The sequence below is a fragment of the Schistocerca serialis genome, chromosome 5 (genome assembly GCF_023864345.2).
Source record: "Schistocerca serialis cubense isolate TAMUIC-IGC-003099 chromosome 5, iqSchSeri2.2, whole genome shotgun sequence".
NCBI classification, from domain to species: Eukaryota; Metazoa; Arthropoda; class Insecta; order Orthoptera; family Acrididae; genus Schistocerca; species Schistocerca serialis.
The window spans coordinates 552,075,196-552,101,420 of NC_064642.1; the positions used below are offsets into that span (position 1 = coordinate 552,075,196).

A 26,225-nucleotide genomic window follows, 5' to 3' on the forward strand; every position below is an offset into this window, starting at 1 on the left:
TCCCATCATCCTGTCGCCTTCTCCTTGCAGTGTTTTCCACACATTCCTTTCCTATCCGATTCTGCACAGAACCTCATTACTTAGCTTATCAGTCTACCTAACTTTTAACATTCACCTGTAGCACCACATCTCAAATGCTTTGATTCTCCTCTGTTCCGGCTTTCCCACAGTCCATGTTTCACTATCACACAATGTTGTGCTCCAGACATACATTTCAGAAACTTATTCCTCAAATTAAGTCCTATGTTTGATACTAGTAGACTGCTTTTGGCCAGAAACACCCTTTTTGCCAATGCTAGTCTGCTTTTGATGCCCTCCTTGCTCTGTCCATCATTGGATATTTTGCTGCTTAGGTTGTAGAAGTCTTTAACTTCCTCAATCCTGATGTTAAGTTTCTCACTACTCTCATTTCTGCTACTTCTCATTACTTTCATTTTTAATAAATGAAAAGCACCAGTTTGCTTTTGTTCTACAATATTACTTTTATTGTTAACCGGTTTTCTCTGATTTACTCTCAATCCGTATTCTGTACTCATTAGATTGTCCCTTCCATTTAACATACCATGTAATTCTTCTTCACTTTTACTCATGGTAGCAATGTTGTCAGCAAATCATATCATTGATATCCTTTCACCTTGTATCTTAATTCCACTCCTGAATCTTTCTTTTATTTCCATCATTTTCTTCAATGTACCAATTGAACAGCAGGGGGGAAAGACTACATCCAGGTCTTATACCCTTTTTAATCCAAGTGTTTCATTCTTTGTCAACCACTCTTATTATTCCCTCTTGGCTCTTGTACATATTGCATATTAACCATCTCTCCCTATACCTTACCCCAATGTTTCTCAGAATTTTGAACATCTTGCACCATTTTACATTGTTGAGCGCTTTTTCCACGTCGATAGATCCTATGAACGTGTCTTGATTTTGCTTTGGCCTTGCTTCCATTATATGCACTGTCAGAATTGCCTCTGTGGTGCCTTTATCTTTTCTAAAGTCAAACTGATCGTCATCTGGCACATCCACAATTTTCTTTTCCATTCTCCTGTATCTTATTCTACTCAGCAACTTGGATGCATGAGCTGTTAAGCTGACTGTGCGATAATTCTCGCTCTTGTCAGGTCTTGCACTCTTCGAAATTGTGTGGATGATATTTTTCTGAAAGACAAATGGCATGTCACCAGACTCATACACTCTACACACCAACATGAATAGTTGTTTTGTTGCCACTTCCCCCCGTGATTTTAGAAATTCTGATGGAATGTTATCTATCATTCTGCCTTATTTGATCTTAAGTCCTCCAAAGCTCTCTTAAATTCTGATTCTAATATTGGATCCCCTATCTCTTCTAAATTGACTCATGTTTCTTCTTCCATCACATCAGACAAATCTTCCCCTCATAGAGGTCTTCAATGTACTCTTACCATTTACTCGCTCTCTCCTCTGCATTTAACAGTGGAATTCCTGTTGCACTCTTCATGTTACCACCCTTGCTTTTAATGTCACCGAAGGCTGTTCTGACTTTCCTGTATGCTTAGCCAGTTGTTCCGACAATCATTTCTTTTTCGATTTCTTCACATTTTTCATGCAGCCATTTCATCTTAGCTTCCCTGAACGTCCTATTCCTTTCATTCCTTAGCGACTTGTATTTCTGTATTCCTGAGTTTTCCTGAACATTTTTGTACTTCCTTCTTTCATCAATCAACTGAAGTATTTCTTCTTTTACCCATGGTTTCTTCACATTTACCTTCTTTGTACCTACGTTTTCCTTTTCAGCTTCTGTGCTTGCCCTTTTTAGAGATCTTCATTCCTTTTCAACTGTACTGCCTACCGAGCTATTCCTTATTTCTGTATGTACATCCTTAGAGAACTTCATGTGTCTCGTCATCCCTTAATACTTCAGTATCTCATTTCTTTGTGTATTGATTCTTCCTGACTAATCTCTTGAATTTCAGCCTACTCTTCATCACCACTATAGATTAGATTAGATTTACTTTCATTGTGTATTGAGCCTATATATGTTCCTGGGTATGCCTTACAATCCAGTATATGATTCTGGAATCTCTGTCTGACTGTGCTGTAATCGAACGGAAATGTGCTGTAATCGAACGGAAATCTTCCCATATCACCCAGCATTTTCCACATATACCTCCTCCTCTTGTAATTCTTGAACAGAGTATTAGCTATTACTAGCTAAAATTTATTACAGAAGTCAATTAGTATTTCTCCTCTTTCATTCTTTGGAGGAGGAGGAGGAGGAGATTAGTGTTTAACGTCCCGTCGACAATGAGGTCATTAGAGACGGAGCGCAAGCTCGGGTAAGGGAAGGATGGGGAAGGAAATCGGCCGTGCCATTTCAAAGGAATCATCCCGGCATTTGCCTGAAGTGATTTAGGGAAATCACGGAAAACCTAAATCAGGATGGCCGGAGACGGGATTGAACCGTCGTCCTCCCAAATGCAAGTCCAGTGTGCTAACCACTGTGCCACCTCGCTCGGTCTTTCATTCTTTGCCCAAGCCCATTATATGCATATATATTGAAACAAATAAAAATATATATAGCAGATCAAGATTCATATGCAAATCTACTTCATATTGTAGGCAGTCATCTTAACTAATTGGGCCATCCAATTGCACTTGCAGTCCTCCCACTAGTTATGTAGGCCTAGGACTATCACTGCCTGGTGAACCAATCTGGTGGATTGAGACCTTCTATGAATTTGATTAAAAAAGTAGACTTATAAATTTTCATGTCTTTGTATATATTGCATAGTTAGAATAAGTCTTCTTCAATATTTCCTAAAACTTGTGGGAATAGATAAAGAGTGCCAATAAAAAAATGCTCATTTAGATACAATAGCCGATACGTAAATACTTAAAACACTTTTCGGCTAGAATCGGACCCCCACGAAATCTTTGTTGTAGTGTAAGTCTGATCTAGTAGCGCACCCCTTGGCCAACGTTACGTTTAAGTGTATTCATTCGGTTGTGAGTTTGTGAGGCCAACGAATATGAGGGTCAAATAAAGGTTGCATTAACTGACTGGCATGTACCGCACACTAATATTTACGTTCACGCCATACTTAAACGTCCTTTTTACATAAAAACTAAAACGTTAAACTACAAAGTACAATCAGAAAACGTGTATTAGAAAATGCTCAAGCCACAAGACACAAACTGAGAAATTCAACACCTTTGTACAGGAAACCAAAATTGTACCAGCCAGAAATAATAAGGTCGAAGACTGGCTCTGTGTTTATAACATGACATAAATTTCCATGAATAACATGAACTTGAAACTTCTTAGCAGATTAAAACTGTGTGCCCGACCGAGACTCGAACTCGGGACCTTTGCCTTTCGCGGGCAAGTGCTATAATATTTCAGCAACCGAAGCACGACGCACGCCCGGTACTCACAGCTTTACTTCTGCCAGTACCTCGTCTCCTACCTTCCAAACTTTACAGAAGCTCTCCTGCGAACCTTGCAGAACTAGCACTCCTGAAAGAAAGGATATTGCGGAGACATGGCTTAGCCACAGTCTGGGAACATGAACTTATTGTGCGAAAAGTTTATTTCCAAATATCACCGTATATTTATGATTTACTAGTTAGATTGGTGACTTTCTACTTACTGACAGAGGTTTGCATTTTCCGAACACTACAGGTTTAATGTTTTTCCCACAGTCACAATGTTTTTTTCTCATATAGCCATCAACGTGCTGTTTATTTGTAAACATACCAAAGATTTTACATACACCCGACTTAAAAATTCATGACACAAAATTGCGTATAATAAAAAAGTTGCGCAATGTAAAAGTATTATATTGAAGTCATATAATTTAAGTATGGGACTGAAAATTTTCAGAAATTAATCAAAAAGCCGTTATTTAATTGATTCAGCAGGCAATGTTTTCCGGTTGCCACCACAGTCTAATATAAGACTGTGGTTGCCACCTTGCTTGAGGTATAATAACTTCGACAGTGGTACAGTTTTCAAATGCCAAGATGTGAGTGATTTTATTTGAGATGTAAATATGTTTTTGTTATCACAGGGAATAAGTGGTCGTATGGTGATAGTTTACCCGGAATAATGTCTCTCAGCATTAGAACTATTCCAGAAATATTACAGTCTCTAAGATAAGAAGATGTCAAACGCAAGTGTACAGACACTCGAAATTCCGTCGAAGGTGTATGAGAACTTCCTTGCAGTTTTTCCGATTTTAAAAGCGGAGGTATGGTTCTGATGGACGTTATTCATACCGTCCAAGTTTTTATGTCTTATTTTGTTTACTTATTCAAGAACGCCCGTTGGAACTGCAGATTAAATAGAACGTGGTTTCTGTGGTTAAAATCATTTCGCCGGATCTTTTCGCATATATGTTTACATTCTATTTGTTTTTGTTTTATTTATTTATTTAGGGGCTAAACATCGTGACGTCAACGCCATTTCAAGTACTTTGAGTGGAATGTGAATAAAATATATGAAATGCAGACCTGTCAAAAACTAGATAAATGGTATTGTCTCTCTCCCATTCTCCTCTCATTAGCGCACAGTCACTTTCATGAATATAGAATCGAAAACTGTTAACATATCGTGCATCTAAAGATGTACAGTACTGCTTATACACTATCGTAAAAGATAAAATATTACTATATTTGACTGATCCCTTACGTAATACTAGCCGAGCCTGCCATCCTCTGTAAATACTAGAATCTCTTGATTAATTGAAGCGTCCCATATCACTTCACAAACTCACACCCAAACTGTCACCTTTCAGCCTAACCTAACCTTAGGCTACACTACAGATCAGTATGTCGTTAGAAATAAATATCATATTGATAGTCATCATCGCCAACCCGAAACCAAACTGCCAACTTTCAGTCTATCCTAAACCTCAGGCTAGACTACTGATCAATCTGTCACCACAACCTACACGCCAAAAAGACAATAAAGATCTGGTAGCCATGTGCCCATACCACTGTATCACCATCATCGTCATCAATATCATACATTCCAAAAAGATAATGTTGACTCAAAAGAGATAATATCGTTGTTCTCTTTCCTTTCTGTTTGAACACACATGTTTTCATTTGCCATATTATCACCACATTATGGGAAGAAGCCAATGCCTGATATCGGTAACTGACTATTCCTTACATCTGAGAGGGAAGCCACGTGAAGAGCTTTTAAGAAAATTCCATCACTTGTAAGTGGACATAAGAAAGTGTGACACAGTCTTACAGGCACTTTTATTGATTGTTACATGTTACCCATAATCTTCTGGAAGCATTTGTTCCAGAGGTGCATTATGGATCTTCTCAATTAACATACAATAGCATACAGTGTGATACATTTTTAGATGTTTAAAACCCACAGACACAACTTTAATAGCCAGTTGAAATTTTGACTCCTACAGATACTAATGCTTCACTATCATTATTTGTACTGTGGTTATTGCTGAATGTTGTGTGGCTTCCATCTCACCTCAGAATACTGCAGTTCTGCAGGGTTTTAATGAAGTTGAAAAAAAAAAATGGTGACAAGATATAGAGGTGGCATTGAAAAGCAGTCAGCAAAAAGGAAATGAGAAGTACATTGGGCGTGATTGTTACTGCAGTGTTGATTACACAACAGAACCAGCACTTTTTGTGGTAGGCTTTCACTGAAGTCCTGTCCCACATTTTTCTTCACTAGATCCTTTGATCATTACAATATACGCTCATATAAATGGGGTGTGACTATACCATTTGTTGGTTAAGTCCTGTCCCACATTTTTCTTTCCCCGTTTCTTTGTTCTTTTCAGTGTGTTCTCATATAAACACAGTATGCCTATACATGTTGTGGTTTTTTTTTGGTGACGTATCTGCTTAGTGGTAGAAGTATACAGTTTCATTTGTTATTAGTTGGATCCTTTTTATACTATGATATTTGATACATTAGTTTCCAATCCCTTGTATATACTGATCCATCTATATTGCTAATGTTGCTATAGTGGTGTGCACACCAGAAATTTCCTATATGCTCTTGTCATCTCCTACCACATGCTTCACCATTACCTTCCCTCGTTACTACCAATGCTTGGGCAAACACTCCACTGGGACATTGTTTCTTTTGTTGTTAGTAGAATTTACTGGCTCAGAAAAATACCTCTGTCAGTTCGTAACATATTATTATTTGTGTTTGCATTATGCCACGTATAATAAACACTGTAGTGGCTAAATAACCTCTTCATATCTAAAATAACATGAAAGTCAATGCCAAATGATCTATGCACAGCCCAAATTATGAACCACAGGCTGATGTGGCAGAATCGTGCTCCTGGTTGGAGTGTCATGGGTACACTGCACCTTCCCACTGTGCATCTACCCACCACCTTCCTTCTTTCATGATAGTCCAGTTGCTGTTTTCAATCATGATGGGATGTGTTCATTTCCCGGATTCAATGTTGACACCTCTAACTTGTCTAATGAAGTGAAAGCACAAAGTATGTTGGTGATATGCTTATTGGATGTGAACGTTAGATTCACTGGCACAGTTGATAGTGTTAAAGGTCTAAATTAGATGTTGGTGCTGAGTTGTTGTTCATTTCCCCTTCATTTGTTGTGCTCCAATATGATTCATTGCAGAATAGTCTTTAGTTGTTTACACAGTAATTTTGTGCCTTTTCATCATGCAATATAGTACCAGTGGTGACAGACGAGGGGCTGGCCACAGATCCTCTACTGAAAACAAATGTTTGATTACATTCCAGTCAAGTGACTGAATCACAACAGTTGTTAGTGTATTCATTCTTTATGTCACATCACATGTAAACAGTGCTGACAGTCTGAATTGGGTCATTGTGATCTTGGATATGTCCTTGTTATGGTACCATATGATGTCCTTCGTCACCTAAATATCACAGTTTTTTCTTTATATGACTTCTGATGTCATTACAGCTCAGTAAAGTATAAAAGATAGAAGATAGAATAAGTTAACTAATGCTTTTCATACAGCTTTTTAATGAGCTGGGAACACAGATCAGCTAATGTTTATCAATCAGCTAATGTTTGTAACTGTAGTGATGAAAATTAGTCTGTACCACACTAGATACTCAGTCCAGTTGTCCATGCGTAGATGAGGCATTTGCAGCTGTTAGATTGTTATTCATTGGAGCAGATTTATTAATAGAAACAGGACATAAACTGTGAAGAGTACTTTATGAACTTCTAGCGTGCTGGAAATTCATAAATGTTAATCAGTACAATGAAAAACCAGCTGGAGTTGCAGATTTCACTTTCTTTCGTCACTCGCTGACTAGTTTTGGGCCGGGGCCCATTTTGGAATCGTCGTAACAGATAGTCAAATTGGTATTTCTAAAAAGTGAAAACTATGTAAAAAATTTGTAAATGAACAATTACAGCAACTTTGGCTAGCAAGGTGTCCTGAAACTTGCGAGAGAGACTGCTGAAGAAATAAGGCAAGAGGGTTGCAGGGCCATAACCAGGATGCCCGCACCAAAGCAGAACATTAACACTGAAGAAAGGAAAACTCTCTTTGCCTTAAGGGAAGACACTGAAATAGTGATTTTACCTGCTGAGAAGGGAAACGCTATTGTTCTTTTGCCTGCAACATCTTATATCAGTAACTCGACGGATTTACTGTGGGACTCAGCGTGTCGTCGTCTCCAGAAGGATCCAACTGACATACTATAATGGAAGACAACCACACTCCTCAAATCCAGCCAGTTTCCCAAACATCTTAAAAAGAGTTTAAGAGCACAAGTGCCAGTTCCACCACGACTTTATAGGCTGCCTAAGATCCATAAGGAAGGGATTCATCTTCACCCCTAGTGAGTAATATAGGTGCCCTAACATATCACCTGTCGAAACATCTGGCTTCTCTTCTAAGCTTGATGGTAGGAAAATGTCAACAGCACATTCGAGACTCAGAAGGTTTTATATGCCTGAAGACTTTGCTTCTTGAACCAACTGATGTATTAGTGAGTTTCAATGTGGTCTCTGTTCACACGAGTGCCTTTGGTGGATTTATTACAACTTATAGGAACTAAGTTGGAGGAGAACATTGTACTTTTTATTTAATGAACACTATTTTGAGCAGACTGATGGTGTTGCTATGGGTAGCCCTTTGTCTCCCGTAGTAGCTAACCATTTTATCGAAGACCTAATTTTTTTGGGAGGTATGTGGATGACACTTTTGTAGTTTGACCATACGGAGGAGCAAAGCTTCCAGCATTTCTGGAACACTTTAACTCCTGCTATCCCAGCATTTGCTTCAGAGAAAAAAGGAGACCTTCCAGTCCATGGTGTCTTGGGTGCACAGAAAAGATGATGGTTTCTTGGGTCACAGTGTGTTTGGTAAACTGACTTCCACAGACCTATATCTACAAGCTACGAGCTGCCATCACCCGTCTCAATGTAATGGCGTGTTATGGACTCTTGATCATAGGGTTAGAATTGTATCAGGTGCAGGGAGCTTCTCAGCAGACTTAGCCATCTTCGCTCTGTGTTTGTACAAAATGGGTATTCTGATAAACATATCCATAATGCTTTTAAACTTGCACACACTAAAGCTCAAGAACAGCGAGAAGAAACGGAGAACTCCATGAGCGTGGTTTTTACATCAAATAAAATGTGTCTTCTGCACTCCAGTGCAAGTGCAAACTATGCTGGGTTATGTTAAAGATAACCTAGGTCTAAGGAAACCAGGGATATATAAGTCCCGTGCCAGAGTGGGAAATCATACATTAGCCAGATCTGTTAAGGATAGATGCACTGAACATAGACGTCACACCAGACTGGATCAGCCGGAAGAGTCTGCTGTGGCTGAACATTGTCTTGACATGGAACACAGCATGAACTATGGATAGACAAAGATCCTTTTGCCTACTTCCATGTAGTGGGACTCAGTCATTAAAGAAGCAGTCGAAATTCATATAAATAATGACAAGATCAGTAGAGACACAGGATTTCAACTCAGCAAGGCATGAGAAACCAGCATTGGTGGTACTAAGACATTGCCAGCTGCAGACGAACGTATCTGAGTCAACACAGATGGAAAATCACACTCTACACACTTAACCTGGGCACCAACATACTGCCCTCCCATGTGCACACTGGGCTGCTATTTGTAGCCTTGCTTTTCCTGCTTTGTGAATGCAAAGACTATGGCCTGTTTCTCTGGCAGGGGACACTGAGTGTCACTGTGCTCTATGATTCATCCATGATGACATTATAGCCCCACCCCTGCCACCTGCGATTTTCTAGCGAGTCAGCCTTTATATTGGTGAGCCGTTGCAGCAACACGTCAGTAAGCATCTGAAGATGACGAGTAGCTATCTTGTTGAAACATTATCCGACTTGACACCCATGAATTGATGAAGCAGCAGGTATGTTGGGAAAGTCTCAAACAGCACAAGACTAAAAAATATCACACGTTACCTTCTGTTGGAAATAATTTTGTGTAAAATCACCACAAGACAAAAGAATTCAGCTAAATTGTGTACATCATCTGTGGAGAATACACATGTCATGTTAGCTGTATAAAAAAAGCTGCTGTAGTCAAATTATCATGTGTGAACAAATTGGTTGCCAAATTTTGTAATAAACTTAACTGAAGACAATGAATGCAAGCAAGAAAGAAACAGAATGAAATAAAAATAGAAAATTTGGTAAGAATTTGGCCCATGAAATTCATTTTATATTTAATTTTACTGAGTGTGATGGTATGATACAGAAATATTAGAAATATAGACCAGACATTAATCCACTCACCTTAACTTTGTATCTTGTGATTTTATTTTCTATTTTTTAATTATCTGGGCTGATGCTTTCCTCACCCACCTGTCTAGCCGTGTATTTTCTGCCAGTAGTAATTTTTTTTCTGTGTGTTAATAAATGTAAATTTTGAAAGAAAATAAGGTTTAGATGACATGTTATTAAAATCCCTTCATCTTTATCTCCCCTCGTCCACACAACTGATGTGTATCTCTCATTCAAGGACCTTTCCTTATTTTTTAAACTCCCCAACCGATTTTGCTGTCCCCCTTCCCCCAAAAGCTGTTCTTTCCCCACAGTCCCCAACCGATTTTGCTGTCCCCCCTCCCCCAAAAGCTGTTCTTTTCCCACAGTTATATCTTCTGATCCATGCTTCTTTTTCCTTAGCTATTAGTTTATGCGCTTTTTCCCCCTTTTCCTCCTCCAGCTGTTAGCAGTCTATCTCATGTGCTGCCATTTGAGTCATGCTTTTGGACAGTTGTTCATGTGGAGTTATAAGAAGGTGGAGAATTGAGTGTTCTGAATTTAAAAACCTTTTCAAGTCTTTAATAGATGTTTGGACTTGGTCACTTTTCAGTTATCGGAAAGACAATTACTTTGACATGAAAAATATAGAAAGATACTGGTACTATGTAAAAACCAGCTCAAGCAAGCTTTTGGGGAGTCTGATTTTTTGTAAAAGGAACCCAAGTATGCATTTGTGAAGAGTTAGTAAGATTGACTTGGAATATACTCTAAAGTGTCAGTATATTTGGATATATGAAGCTCTGCTGTTGATGAAAGTCACTCCAGGGAAGGGCATCAGTTAGATTTTGAAATCTGGGACTTTGATTGATTTCATGGCTATCTGCTGAACAATTGAAACCATACAAAGACCATCTATTGATCTGCTCGATGGATAAGTAAGATTTTGTTGTGGTAGAGAGAGGCATTGGCAAATCGCTGCCGTTAGTCTCCTGCAATGTAAGTATTTAGGTCTTGTATATGGTGCTCAGAAGGAGGGTAGTGAACTAACATTATATTATATCTGAATATGCAATTGTAAGAGATGACCAAGTAATGAAAATTCATACTTTTCAAAACTAGACAGAAAAATTTTTCCAATAAAAATGATATGAATGTATAACATACAGTGACACAAATCTTTTGTGAAACTTTCCCATTGTAATTCTGTTTCTTCCAAACAGTTTTTACTTCCTATTGTAGTTTTGCAATTTAAATTCTTCTTGTTTTTATATTTTTGCAGGAACCTGTTAGTGGCTCCCAAGACACTTCCTTCATAGCTGATGTTGTCAGAGAACACAATCTTGGTCATTTTCTTGAAGATTTAGTTCTGTCTCGGATACAGAAGATTTTACGACAGAAAATAGCTCCTGAATTTTGGAGCAAGTTTTCTGGAAGTGAAGGTGAAAATGAAGGCTTTGGAAGATTTAAAGATGCTGTGAATAATTTATACAACCGACTGCATCAGTTTCTCCCAATCCTGGAGAAACTGGAAAAATTACATGATCTGTCAGCCTCTAAGAATCATCTTACCTTTGGTCAGAGATCTGTAGTGGAAGAATTTAAAGTTTTATTGAGGGCAACACTACATTCACAGCTTCCATTAAACCATTCTGCTATAACTGAAGATTTCTACAGGAGGTCATTTAAAGTATTCTGCAACTCTGATAAAACTGAATCAGGTCGGTTCGCCATCTACCAAGTTTATTGATAAGACTTCTAACAAAAACTGATTCTATTGGTTTTCTGGCACTCTAATTCTCATTATTGCCACATTACTATTATCTAGCGTGCAGTACTCTGTATTCATCTCTAAGTGTTGTGTTAAATACATAAATATTGTGTGCTAAATAATGTGTATTAATCTGAAATGCATATATGCACTAAATAGAATCAGATAATTGCCCAGTTTGCATTGTTGAAGCTGTTGACACTTTGAGTGCAAATCCCATTAGTTGACGGGACGTGAAAATTTTGGTAGACTTCCGATCTAATCATTCATATTGGCTAGCTTAATATGTCTTCATTGTGTTGCTCAGGAAATTTACATCTGATCAGATGATGTCCTATGGGGCTTTTGAGTACAGAACTGTGAAATGGTGGAGGAAACTTGCTTTTCATTTGTTGTGACAAGTGTGAAATTAACTTCGATGCAGCGTTTATTGTTTGGCGTATTCACACAGTGCAATCTGAGAATACACAACATCAAAATTCAACTGTGGCATGAATGTATAAAACAAAGAATAAACACAAAGTAAAAAATATCACATCTAAATGTAATTGCTGTACAATTTAAGCATTGATACACTACACTGCACAATCACTATGCAACCACTACATCACTCCCCCCTCCTCCAAAGTGTTAATGCCATCTGCAAATATACTTGACCTAGTGTCCGGATCACATGATGACTGGTGTTGCTCTTGTGGAGTCGTCAGCTGCAGAACTCAATTTCCGTGGGGGGTTATCAGCGACATGTGGCAGGGTAGTGGGTGGTTCAGATGTGTTCGTAAATGGTGTGGTAGGTGATTTGTGTGCACCAGTATCAGAAGCACTAAATATTGGTTTTAGGCAGTGAATGGAAACTGTTGTTGGCATTCCTATGATAGTGACTCTAAACGTTTTAACCCCTGCTGCGTACAATATAAGGCCCATCATATGATGGTTGTAGAAGTTTATGTACTGTGTCATGTAGAATGAAAACTTGTTTGGAGCTTGACAAATGTCCGATGAGTCCCTCGCTCTCTTGCTGCAGTAGGCCAGAGTTGTCGCATCTGTGTGCGTAACTTGCTGACGAAGTTTGATGAATTAGTGACAGTGACCGGCATGCTGCACAGGAACTCACCTTGTAGTCTATTCGGTTGTCCATTGAGCAGCTCAGCTGCAGTTGTGTTCAGATCATCTTTGACGGCTGTGCGGAGACCCAGCAGCACGATCGGTAGTGTCTCAGTCCAATGCTGTGTCTTGTGATGCCGAAGAGATACTTTGAGCTGATGTTGTAAGCATTCTATGAAACCATTCACTACAGGGTGGTAAGCATTTGTCCGGATGTGTTTCGTACCTAACAGGGTTGTGAGTGCCTTCAGTAGATAAAACTCAAATTGACCTCCCCGGTCAGTACTGATACGTAATGGTACGTCAAAATGAGCAATCCACCCACTGAGAAATGTAGTGACAATAGTCTGTGCAGTAATATCAGACATGGGGAGTACCTCCAGCCAGCACATTGGTCTGTGACAGTCAGACAGTAAGTACATTCCTCCAAGGGCAGCAGCGGTCCAACAATGTCATTGTGGACATTTTCAAACCATTGGTTAGGTGGAACAAACATTACGAGGAGTGCACTAACCGGTTGGCCGAGTGGTTCTAAGCGCTTCAGTCTGGAACCGCGTGACCGCTACAGTCGCAGGTTTAAATCCTGCCTCGGTCGTGGATGTGTGTGATGTCCTTAGATTAGTTAGGTTTAAGTAGTTCTAAGTTCTAGGGGACTGATGACCTCAGATATTAAGTCCCATAGTGCTTAGAGCCATTTTGAAGTCCACTAACATGACGAGTGATCTTGTTACGCTGATAGGCCGTGCATTGGTGAACAAAGATCTTACAGTCTCTGTCAGTGTTAGGCCACACACGAGTTCTTTTCACCAAATGCACTGTAGCACAAACACCAGGATGAGACAGATCGTGTAGTGATGCAATTTCATGAAGGGTCATGGCTTTTATGCAGAGATGTCACAATACAAAAGCATGTTAATTGAATGCAGCATAGCTGAAAGGTAGATGGCCAGGTCAAGACATCTCACAGTTTGTCATCGGACTAATGTGCTGCAGCTAGTGCCTTGTATTTGATTGCCTTTGAGATCACCTCAGTGCGAGAGAGAGCATCTGCTGGGTCATTAAATTCTCTCTCTACATGAACAATGTTGGTTGTAAACTGTTCTATGAAGTTCAGATGACAAAGATGGCACGGCGATGCTTTGTCCGGGAATTCACGAAATGCATATGTCTGCAATTTGTGGTCCATGATGAGAATGAAGTGTCTGCCTTTGAGCATGTATCTGAATTTTTTATTGAAGCATATTGCTCTCTGTGGACAGCACGGTTGACGCAGTAGACCGGCTCTCGACTTTCAAAGGACGTCACCGACGCAGTATGTGGATGATGCATGGTGCAGTTGGTGTGGTTGGTTTGCACTTGATGTCCAGTATTACACGGCATGGTTACTATGTTAGTTTCCATTGGAGATAACAATGCAGTCACCAAAAATGTTGCAACAAGCATGAAATTAACTTTGAAGCAACATTTATTGTCTGGCATTTTCAAACAATGCAATCTGAGAGTACTCTATACAAGCATCAAAATTCAACAACAGCATAAATATATAAAACAAAGTATATAAAAAAAGTCAAAGATATTACATGTAAATGTATCACTGTGCAACTTGTGGACTTATATGCCTTGATACACTATACTGCACCAACATTATGCAAACACTGCACATTGTTTCCTTATGTGTCTGAAGAATGCATGTGTTCTCCATAGTACAGTAAGAAAATAAGAAGATACCTCTGTCTAAATACACAAAGTTGTAGTGTGCAGAATTGCCAGTGTGTGAGGACAATTCCAGAGTTCTGCTTGGGGCGAGCTGAGTAGGTTGTCTACAGGAAAGCATTCCCTGAAATAGATAAAACAAGAATTCAGAGGATGTGAAAAGTATGTTTAGCCAAAATGAAAAACCAAAGAGGAAAGGCTGCAAGAATAGCACAACATACAGCGCAGTGAGTGCAAAATTGCCATGTGTAAGGCACCATGTTTCAGAATGTGTCAGTAAAAAAATTATACTGTGCAAAACTAATGTGTAATAATATACAATCAGTATTGTTGGATGTTTATTTCCAGTTATTGAAATTAGAATAGTAGATTATTGGGATTAATGTGGTTATTAAAAATTTTTGACTTCCGTATACATTGCTTGCAAAATGTAACATTCCTTAAAAATACAAGTAAAATAAACTAAACATTCAAATAAGCTGAAACTATGCAATCCAGGAGTAATAGTGTCAGGCTTTCATGGAATGTTAGTGTCACAGTTAAATGTTGGCTACTTTTATTAATAAAAAATATTGAAAATTCTTAAAAATAATTGGCTTTCTAAGAGGCCGCAAGCTTTATATGACCAGGAGTCAAAGTGTTAACAGTAGTGATCTGCACTCATCTGAGTGTTCCCTGTCCTGTCACCCGCCACTTATACAGGTTTCCATTCTTTTCTACCCTCTTATCACTGTGTACTTATTCTCCCCCGTCTTGCTGTCTAAATCATTTCCTCTCCTTCCCAACTGTCTGCCTGAACATTTCCTAGTAAACAGTCTGTATTACCACAAAGTGAAGTGTATGGTATTCATATAGTACTGAAAGATAAGTAATTGCAGTATTTTGGAGGATATGTGTAAATTGTTATTAACTGAAACAAATAATGAAATGTGGCATTCCCTAGGGATATGCATTGTTTTCTTTGAGACTGAGTTTAATTTTATATATCTAATAAGTAGATCTTTTTAGCCCTGTACCATAGATAGTGTGGAACTATTTTAGCATTCATATTGTTGATAGATTTGCTGTTTTTGCCACTGTATAACAATCACTCTTCATTGTCATAGTGCATGGTGATCCAGATTGTAGTATCATCTATTTATGTTAAGGTTACAAGTTCCTCTCAACACTGGAAACTTCAACTTACCTAAATTGTAGGTGTCAGTGGAAAGAAATGCTAAGCCACAAGAGCATTTTTTGAGGAATTGGGTGTTATATATAAGAAGTCCAAACAATTTATGTAGTAGAAAGCACTTTCTAGCAATACATACAGAATTTCATGCAACTAACATGTGGTGTATTGTGCACCAAGTGATACTGACGGAATCAGATTAGGAAACTAGATACTGAAAGTGGTAGATGATTTTTACTGTTTGGGTAGTGAAGTAGACGATGGCTGAAGTAGAAAAGCTATGAAATCCATACCGACAATAGCAAGAAATGGGTTGCTGAAAAAGAGAAATTTGTTGACTGAATATAAATTTAGTTGTTAGGAAATCTTCTGAAGGTTGTACCTTGTACAGAAGTACATTTGGCAATTAAGAATTCATACAAGAAGGGAGTAGAATGTTTTGAAATGTGGTGCTACAGAATAATGCTGAAGATTTGATGGAAAGAGGAAATAAATAATGAAGATGTACTGAATTGAAGTGGGAAAAAAAGAATTTTATGGCACAGCATGACTAAAGAAAGGAATCAGTTGATAGGACAAGTCATGAGACATCCAGAAATTGTCACTATGTTAGGAAGAATGGGGCGTAAAATTTATAAAGGCATACAAAGGCTTGAATACAGTAGATGTAGGTTACAGTTGCTATGCTGTGATAAAGGGATTAGCACAAGATAGACCAATGTGGAGAGCTGCATGAAGTCACTCTTTGCACTGAAGACAACAACAAAAACAGTACTTTAGGTTTACAACTGTTACAGTACACTTTAAACACCTTTATGTTCTTAAAGTTCAACGGTTAGTTAGTTACATACATCATAGATCATTTGAATGATTCTGATGTTTACAGTGCTCATGGCATGAATGAAAAATATAACATTTTTGCTAATAAAGTGCTTACCTTATTTGAACACTGCTTTCCCCCAAAACTTACCAAGGTTAGAGCAAAGTCTACAAAGAAGCCATGGATTACTCGAGGAATAGGGGTATCTTGTAAAACAAAAAGAAAACTGTATCTGTCAATCCGAAACATTTCCAATGTTGATGCTATAGCACATTATAAGAAATACTGCAAAATATTAAAGACTGTAATACGGATGTCAAAGCAAATATATTACAAGGAAAAGATAGTCATATCAGATAACAAAATAAAGACAATATGGGATATAGTGAAGGAAGAGACCGGTAGAACCAGACATGAAGAGGAACAAATAGCATTAAGAGTAAATGATGCATTGGTGACAGATGTGTATAGTGTTGCAGAACTTTTTAACAAACATTTTATAACTGTTACTGAAAAGATGGGGTTGTCAGGTTCGGTAGATGCTGCTATGGATTACCTTAGACCAGACATTTCAAGTAACTTCCATAATATGAATTTGACCCTCACTACCCCAACAGAAATAATGTCCATCATAAAATCTTTAAAATCAAAAACATCTAGTGGGTATGATGAAATATCAACAAAGTTGATTAAAGAATGTGATTCTGAGCTAAGTAACATATTAAGCTATCTGTGTAACCAGTCGTTTATCAGTGGAATATTTCCCGAATGGCTGAAATATGCTGAAGTTAAGCCACTGTTTAAGAAGGGAGATAAAGAAATAGCATCAAATTTCCGTCCAATTTCACTGTTGCCAGCATTCTCAAAAATTTTCGAAAAAGTAATGTACAGTCGTCTTTATAACCATCTTATCTCAAATAACATACTGTCAAAGTCACAGTTTGGATTTCTAAAAGGTTCTGATATTGAAAAGGCTATCTACACTTACAGTGAAAATGTACTTAATTCATTAGACAAAAAATTGCAGGCAACTGGTATATTTTGTGATCTGTCAAAGGCATTTGACTGTGTAAATCACAATATCCTTTTAAGTAAACTAGAATATTATAGTGTAACAGGAAATGCTGCAAAATGGTTCAAATCTTATATCTCTGGCAGGAAACAAAGGGTGTTATTAGGAAAGAGACATGTATCAAGCTATCAGGCATCATCCAACTGGGAACTAATTACATGTGGGGTCCCACAAGGTTCCATTTTGGGGCCCTTACTTTTTCTTGTGTATATCAATGACCTTTCATCAGTAACATTACCAGATGCCAAGTTTGTTTTGTTTGCTGATGATACAAACATTGCAATAAATAGCAAATCAAGTGTAGTCTTAGAAAGATCAGCCAATAAAATATTTGTAGACATTAATCACTGGTTCCTAGCCAATTCTTTGTCACTAAACTTTGAAAAAACACACTACATGCAGTTCAGAACCTGTAAGGGGTGTCCCAAGAGTATATGTCTAACATATGATGACAAGAAGATAGAAGAAGTGGACGGTGTTAAATTCTTGGGATTACAGCTTGATAATAAATTCAACTGGGAGGAGCACACCACAGAACTGCTGAAGCGTCTTAACAAATCTCTGTTTGCAATGCGAATTTTGTCAGACATAGGGGATATAAAAATGAAAAAGCTGGCATACTATGCTTACTTTCATTCCATAATGTCATATGGGATTATTTTCTGGGGTAATTCATCAAGCCAAGCTAAAGTTTTCCGGGCACAAAAACGTGCAGTAAGAATTATATGTGGTGTGAACTCAAGAACATCCTGCAGAAGCCTGTTTAGGGAACTAGGGATACTAACTACAGCTTCCCAATATATTTATTCCTTAATGAAATTTGTCATTAAAAATATATCACTTTTTCAAACCAACAGCTCAATTCATGGAATCAATACTAGAAATAAGAATAATCTTCACAAGGATTTAAAGTCACTTAGTCTTGTACAAAAAGGTGTGCATTATTCAGGAACACACATTTTCAATAACTTGCCAGCAGCCATAAAAAGCTTAACAACCAATGAAATTCAGTTTAAGAGAAGCCTAAAGGATTTATTGGTGGCCAACTCCTTCTACTCCATTGATGAATTTCTGAGGAAAACCAACTGATTTGTATATAAGTACAACATAACTTCTGCACAATTTCAGTGCAGTAATGTGTTCACTGAAAATTTGTGTGTGTGTGTGTGTGTGTGTGTGTGTGTGTGTGTGTGTAAGTATAATCCAACTTCTGCACCATTTCAGTGCAGTAATGTGTTCATTGTAAATAAGTATTACAGTAGTTGTATTACATGTTTCTTACCTTATAAATAAATATAAAACTTTTTTATTTTAAATTCAGTGCAATAGTATTTGTAAAATGACTCTTAGTGTTCATTAAAAAATGACGATCATTCCACTTGGGACCTGTGGAATGGTACATTAGCTTATTTGTTTTAGTTTAAATATTTGTCATGTATTGTTGTTTTTCTGACATGTTCCACATCCTGGAGGACCTCCTCACTACGGATCAATTGGAATGAAAGTAAATCTAATCTAATCTAATCTAATCTTCACTGAAATGATGTGGAATGAGTTGGTCAACAGGATATGTATACATGATTAGTGTTAACATTAATGAACACACTATTTTTTTAGTCCTTCTCATGCAATGGGGATTAAAAACAAGTTTTTTCCTCCTCTACCAGTTTTTAAGTAGAAATTAATCCATGGAATAGAATGATCTGTCTGGGAGAAATCATTTTAATTTAGATTTAAAATTTGCTTTGCACCTGTCAAAACATTTTGTGTTATTGGAAAAATGATCAAAAATTTTTGTTGCTGACAGATTATAAGATTGTGTTGCTGGTGGCTAGTGAGAGACACCTTAAAATTTGTCAGTTTGGTACATAGAATATGTCTTGTGGTCAGGAAATCACATGATTATCCTACCACCAGTAGGTGCCAGTTTATTTAGCGTCACTGGGGGTGCACATATAGCCTTCTGCTACATGAACTAACTTTACGTCCCAAGGTAACTCTAAACTACCATCAACAAAAACAGCAAAGGTCTCTATGGAAGATGGGTTCAGCTTCACCAACGCACAGACTCAAGAATGAATGGGACAACGAAATAATAATATGCCCTGTATTGCTCAAAAATCACTGGGATATGAGCTGCCATGTCAAGCATTATCGATGATAAACAGAACTAGGACCAAACATATCAGATATGCATATTTATCTACACAAATGGGGTAACCAAACATCCCCATTTTGAAATTGTAGAGAACCACAGACCTTCAGACATGTCACAGATGAATGCCGCAGAATGTCATATAATGGTAGACCAGAAGACATCCTGCTGGCAGCCCAGAAGTTGATTAGTTTACATAAATAACCAAGATGTTCATTTGTAATGTTTTATATTATGTGTATAATACTCTGCATTGTGTTATTACCTGCACATGTGTGTTTTTTAATGTGTCAAGAAGCCATTTGATAAATAAATAATTGTGGATCTTAGGCTTTTGCTCTCAATGAAACAGGTGATTTAAAAACAGCTGCCGGTCGGAGTGGCCGAGTGGTTCTGGGTGCTACAGTGTGGAACTGCGCAACCGCTACGGTCGCAGGTTCGAATCCTGCCTCGGGCTTGGATGTGTGTGATGTCCTTAGGTTAGTTAGGTTTAAGTGATTCTAAGTTCTAGGGGACTGATGACCTCAGAAGTTAAGTCCCATAGTGCTCAGAGCCATTGGAACCATTTTAAAAACAGCTATGTAGAGTTTGTTAAATAATTGTGAATCTTAATTACTTAATTGTGAATCTTAAACTTAATACAATTATTATATCAACTGTTTTAAGACAGTATTTGCAGTGCGTTTCAAATAGAGTATGAAACTGCTACTTGTGAGGCTACCACAAAATGTTCTTCCTTCGTTTAGTCGACAGAGAAGTAGCAGACCTAATGTATCTGATACAACAGAAACTGATAGAGTGAAACATTGTTTTATTTTAAATTATTGTGACCCTTAAGTAGGAAAAACAGGAAGAAAAATTGAAATTGATTGATAGTAGAAAAAGAAATGTCAAATCTGTCAACCTGTACATCGGAATTCCAAAACTGCAGAAACCTTTCAGTCCAAAGCAGTTCCTGTCCTTGGAAACATCTCAAAGGAAGAATCATTGATCCAAAAACTTCAAGCTTATGTTTACCATATTACTGTCATCTAATTTTGGTTGCATATTTTTTTTGAGATGGATACTATCCTCTTATGAGAGAAGATACAGGTAAAATATGAATTTGAGAACTCTTGTTGCCTTTAGTTTTAAAAAACAACTTTATTAATTTAAAGCTGACAAAATGTTGCAGATATAGATGAAGTCGCAGATAGTGAAAATGTGGTGTGTGGAGGTTGTGGCACTGAAATTGAGGGTTGTCAGTGTCGAGCCATATTGGATGCCTTTCATGAGACAAATAGGTGAGATTCACAATAATATGTGTTGGAGCTATGAATACATATAATTGGTAAAAATTTTCTGTTTTCACTGAAACATCATTGCAAAAGAAAATATTGAATACACACAAAGTCCAAACTGTGCTGACCCGTTAAGATACTCACTGTGGCTATTTTATTAGTAGTTTACTGACTATTGAATATTTTGTTGGCTATACATCTAAACATTGATGATTTACTTAGTTACACTATTATTAGTATGTATTGCTGCTTCTTGGATAATGAAGTGAATGGGATAATCTATATCAGTCAAGGATCCTAAACTTCAAAATAAGACTAAGGACTGTACTAAGCTTTGAATGAATCCTTTCTCAGAATTAATGGAACATGCATTAACAAACATACATCTTGTTTGTGTGTGTGTGTGTGTGTGTGTGTGTGTGTGTGTGTGTGTGTGTGTGTTTGGGTGTGTGTCTTTTCTTTTAGCCCTAAAGAAGTATCCATCCCAAAGCTTAGCAACAATGTATCATTTATGTGACTATAGACAACTCAAACCCTCAGCTATGAGTATATGACAACTTGTTACTTTTTCCCCTTCCATTTTTTATACTCCAATAAGAACTTTCCATTCTTAAAATAAGAATGGAAAAAAAATTGTCAACAATGGAGATTTAAAGCTTCAAAGCTTCTGCTCAGTTTTGAAAATAACTTGAGATAGTAACATGAAGAGCAAAAACAAATGGCACAATAATGTTGATCAATGAATGCAAAAATACCATTTTCAATTTTAAATGTGTAAAGGTAAGAGGGAATGATGAAAAAAGTGCTGTAATTGAAAGTACATGTTGTAAATTGACCAGTTTTGATATGACAGGTGTCCTTACTCAAGGAGAAACAGTGTAGAAAAAAAGTTCAGAGTGACAGAGTTCTGCAAAATTCACATGCTAGGAAACAGAGTGAATAGGAAATGAGAAGTCTGGTGGCATCATATGCACATGGCCATAAAGAAGTGCAGTAAAAAATAAGTGATGTTCAGCAGTATAACATATTCATTACTGTATAGAGACAGAGTGAAGTGGCAACTTTATATTTTAATGTTAGAGAAAAAGTCTGTCCAACACATTATGAGACAGTTATTAAATATGACACAGGAAAATCTGGATTGGAATTAAGAGTGCATTATATGGAATCAAAATAACTGATGATTTTATTTAATGAAAATACATATGTTGTAAGTAATGAGTTATAGATGCATAATAAGGAATGATTTAGTTAGTTGTTTAGTTGGACAAAATGAAGAGGAAAAGAAAGGGAAGTTTTTAAAAGTTACAAATTGCAAAGTATACTTATTTACGGAAAGGGGATATAAATAAGAACACCAACTGGAATTATGAATTGTAATGTAGAACATAATTGACATTTGATCTGACATCACAGATGATAGGTGAGTATTAAAGTAAGTTAAAACTGAAGTTCTCAGAAATATTGTGCTTCTTAACTGAGATGAGCAGCAAATTTTATTTAAATGAAGTTTATTAGTGCATGACAGAATCTCAAGTGACTACTTGAATTAAAAGCTGCAGTACTGATGCTCTTATGTACACAAAATGAACCAATTAGGAACTTACTCTGCAGAATTGGTATCTTTAGCTGGTTCTTATTTTATTTTTATTGTATTTTTCTTAAATTATCATTTTGTAGTAATACATGCTGTATCATCATCATATGTTGAATTTAGCATATGCTTTTACATTAATGTCCTGAAATGTAATTATTTAGGAAACTGATTGAGATGGAGCTGTTGGAGAGACTTTCCAGTGAAGTCATAACTTCTCTAATCCATGTTCGGATTGAAAAGCATGTACATGACAGTTGCAAAGGAAGTTTTGATACATCATACCTTGCATCTTTAGATGAAGTAAGTGTGTTTCCTGTATGCTCCATTTGGAATATTTTGTTATCAAACACTTTAAGATTTATCTTTAAATGATTTAATAGTGGCACAGTGAGGATTCACATGATTTTCAATTTCCTATCATTTAGTCTTTAAGCAGTTTCATGCACACACCTTCCAAAATCATTAAGAGTAAGTCTTTAAATTTCAGACTACCAGTCCAAAGGTCTGGGGTTCAAGACCTCAGTTGTTCTTTAGGCTTTTTTCTGTCAGTTGCCACTTCTTTCACCTCTATCAATAAATTGTTACTGTGATAAATGCCAAATTATTCCATCTACGATTAACATTAGCTTTTCCATTGCACCGAAGAATACAGTAAGAATAATACGTGTGGTTCTCCAACAGTTACGTTTATTCATCCCTAGGGATTTAAGCATTTTCAGCTTTGCATTACACTTACTCTCTCCAAAACTGTGATAAATAATGCATAGCAGTTCAAAGAATGTACTACTAAACCATAAATAAACTGGAAGCCATCGTTGATAAACAGAATTTATATTCATTAACATATTAACTAACTGTGTTTTCTTGAAGGTATTGTGCACATTACATGTCATATATATTTCATAATTATATGTTGTATTTTTATATTAAATAACCTTTGAACTAATTGTAATTTCTGTGAAGTTATTGTTTGTCTTACATATCATATGCAATAGTGTGAACACTTCAGTTAGATTGATAGATGTTAATGATGTTTATTGTGTTAGTCACAGTGTCTTGTGCCATAATTTGATTTCCTCAATAATTTTTAGTATGTGTTCTCTGCTCAAAGATGAGTTGTTGTGATATTCTGTCTTAAGACTAGTTTGACGCAGTTCTCCACACTAGTCTGCCCTGTGTTAGCCCTTCATCTCTTCATAACTCCTGCAGTCTCTATCCATTTGAATCTGCTTACTTGTTTCAAGGTTTGGTCTCCCTCTACAATTTTCACCCCCATCTCCCACCCTACCCCTTTACAAACTTCCCATCAAAATGACAGTTTCTTGATATGTCAGGACATTTGCTATCAGTGATCCCTTCTTCTAGGTATGCTGTGCCATAAATTTCTCGTCTTCTAAATTTGATTCATTACCTGTTCATCAGTTATTTCATCTACCCCTCTGATCTTCAGCAGTCTTCTGTGGCATCAAATCATAAAAGTTTGTATGCTCTTCTTGCCGTAACTGCTTATCATCCACATTTAACTTCCATACAAGGTTACTCCGCATACAGTACCTTCCCCCTTCACCCATCATCAGTTGTTTTGCTTCCTCAACAGCAAAACTCACATGCTACTTTGAGTATCTAATTTTCTAATATAATTCCCTCATCATTTCCTGATTTAATTAACTACTTTCCATTACACTTGATTTACTTTTGTTGTTGTTCATTTGTGCACTATTTTCAGGACACTGTCCATTCTGTTCAACTTGTCCTCCAAGTCTGTTGCCTTCTGTGCCACAACCTGAAAGCTTTTGTTTCTCCACCCTGAACATTAATTCCCTTTTGTAATTTCTCCTTAGTTTCCTCTACTTCTTGCTCGATGTACAGATTGAATAACACTGAGGATTCCTCCCTTTCATGCCCTTTGATTCACATTACTGTAGCCTGCTTTCTGTACAAGTTGTAAATAACTTTTAACTCCTTGCATTTTATCCCTGCTACCTTCTGAATTTCAAAGAGTCCAGTCAGCATTGCTAAAAACTTTCTCTATGTCTAAAAATGCTATAAATATAGGTTTGCCTTTCTTTAACCTATCTTCTAAATAAATCATAGGGTCAGTATTGCCTCACATGTTGCTACTTTCTCTGGAATCCAAACTGATCTTTCCGAAGGTCAGTTTATAACAGTTTTCCAATCTCCTGTAAATAATTTGTCAGTATTTTGTAACCATGATTTGTTGAAACGATGATTTAATAATATACCTACTTGTCAACACCTACCTTCGAAACAGGAGCTGTTGCCTTGTTCTTGAAATCTGATTGTATTTTACCTGTATCATATATCTTGGAAATCAAGTGGAATAGTTTTGTCATAGTATGTTCTCTCAAATATCTCAGTAATTTTGAGGGGATGTTGTCTAGTCTATGTGCCTTGTCTTGACTCACAGTAGCATACCTCCCAAACAATCTTTCATCAATTTCCTGTTCTCTTTCTACAACATTGTCTTAAAGTTAATTTCCCTTGTGAAGCCATTTCAAGTGTTCCTCCCACCTTTCAGTTTTACCTTCTCGCTTGGCAACTGAGCCTGTGTTGTTCACCTTTTCGCATATTTGATTTTCTGTTGTCTTCATTGCACTATCTCTGGCAGCGACCCATTCATGTTCTGTTGTTTCTTTCCCCTGTTTCTCAGTCATTGTCTCATACTTATTTTGAAATTCTCAACAACTTAAGGTTCTTTGTCCAGGTCCTGTATCTTTAATCTTTAATTCCCCCCTCTCTGGATGAGTGCGATAATTCAAAATCTGCTGTGGAATAAACAAACTGAAATTGGGAAACCACCCATATTGTCATATTGTAACCAGAATCAAGCTTAAATTTGAAACCGAGCGAGGTGGCGCAGTGGTTAGGACACTGGACTCGCATTCGGGAGGACGACGGTTCAATCCCGTCTCCGGCCATCCTGATTTAGGTTTTCCGTGATTTCCCTAAATCGCTTCAGGCAAATGCCGGGATGGTTCCTTTGAAAGGGCACAGCCGATTTCCTTCCCCATCCTTCCCTAACCTGAGCTTGCGCTCCGTCTCTAATGACCTCGTTGTCGACGGGACGTTAAACACTAATCTCCTCCTCCTCCTCTAAATTTGAAAACAGTGTCATCAGTGATATATAACACTTAGAACTGAAATCATGTTTATTATGAACACCACTATACACCCAGAAAACAAGTGAATTCCTGGACAGAGAGTGCAATTAATTATACAGACATTAAATATACCAGAATGCTGGTGTTTATACAAATATCACATATTCCAGAATATACAAACATAAGATATTTCAAGAATGTTCCAGAAATAATAAATACTTAATAACAAATAATTGCTGGTGGTCAGATTCAAACTGTGACCTGCAGCACACCAGCCAGCAGTACTATCCACTACAGCATATACAAACATAAGATATTTCAAGAATGTTCCAGAAATATACTTACAAGGGGAGACCACGATATGGAATCACCGATTTACTTCAACTTTTAGCCCTTTAGTAGGCCATCATAACAACATAATGTGCAAGTGGTAAGGTGCACGACTCTGGCAATTCCGAGAAAATCACAAGAGAAGTTTTGCATATCTATTGTGTAACTGATGTACCTGCATGTAGGTGCCAGACGTTAAAATTCATGGTGGTCAAGTGGCTAGTGTTCAAGCTTCCTGAGATGAACGTGTATGAGGCAATGGTTCGATACCTGTTCAAACCTTCATTTTTGTAGTACAAGTGTAAATTTTATGGTATTCAAAAAATTTGCACCTATACTATTTGTT

General features: G+C 37.2%; 2 protein-coding genes across 4 annotated transcripts in view; one reads left to right on the forward strand and one right to left on the reverse strand.

Annotated features, from left to right (window-relative positions):
• LOC126481295 (uncharacterized) overlaps window positions 1–3,741 on the reverse strand; it is a 166,569-nt gene extending 162,828 nt beyond the window's left edge. Inside the window, exon 1 of one of the 2 annotated variants that reach the window (XM_050104941.1) lies at window positions 3,636–3,741. In XM_050104941.1, coding sequence (XP_049960898.1) covers window positions 3,636–3,651 — 16 coding nt within the window. In that variant the 5' untranslated portion in view covers window positions 3,652–3,741. Of the gene's footprint in view, window positions 1–3,452; window positions 3,472–3,635 lie in introns of those variants that run through there. The other variant, XM_050104943.1, reaches the window with a different exon arrangement.
• Window positions 3,742–3,920: 179 nt separating this feature from the next.
• LOC126481289 (anaphase-promoting complex subunit 2) overlaps window positions 3,921–26,225 on the forward strand; it is a 117,555-nt gene continuing 95,250 nt past the window's right edge. Inside the window, exons 1-5 of one of the 2 annotated variants that reach the window (XM_050104928.1) lie at window positions 3,921–3,967; window positions 4,056–4,235; window positions 11,027–11,465; window positions 20,725–20,833; window positions 22,589–22,727. In XM_050104928.1, coding sequence (XP_049960885.1) covers window positions 4,149–4,235; window positions 11,027–11,465; window positions 20,725–20,833; window positions 22,589–22,727 — 774 coding nt within the window. In that variant the 5' untranslated portion in view covers window positions 3,921–3,967; window positions 4,056–4,148. The other variant, XM_050104927.1, reaches the window with a different exon arrangement.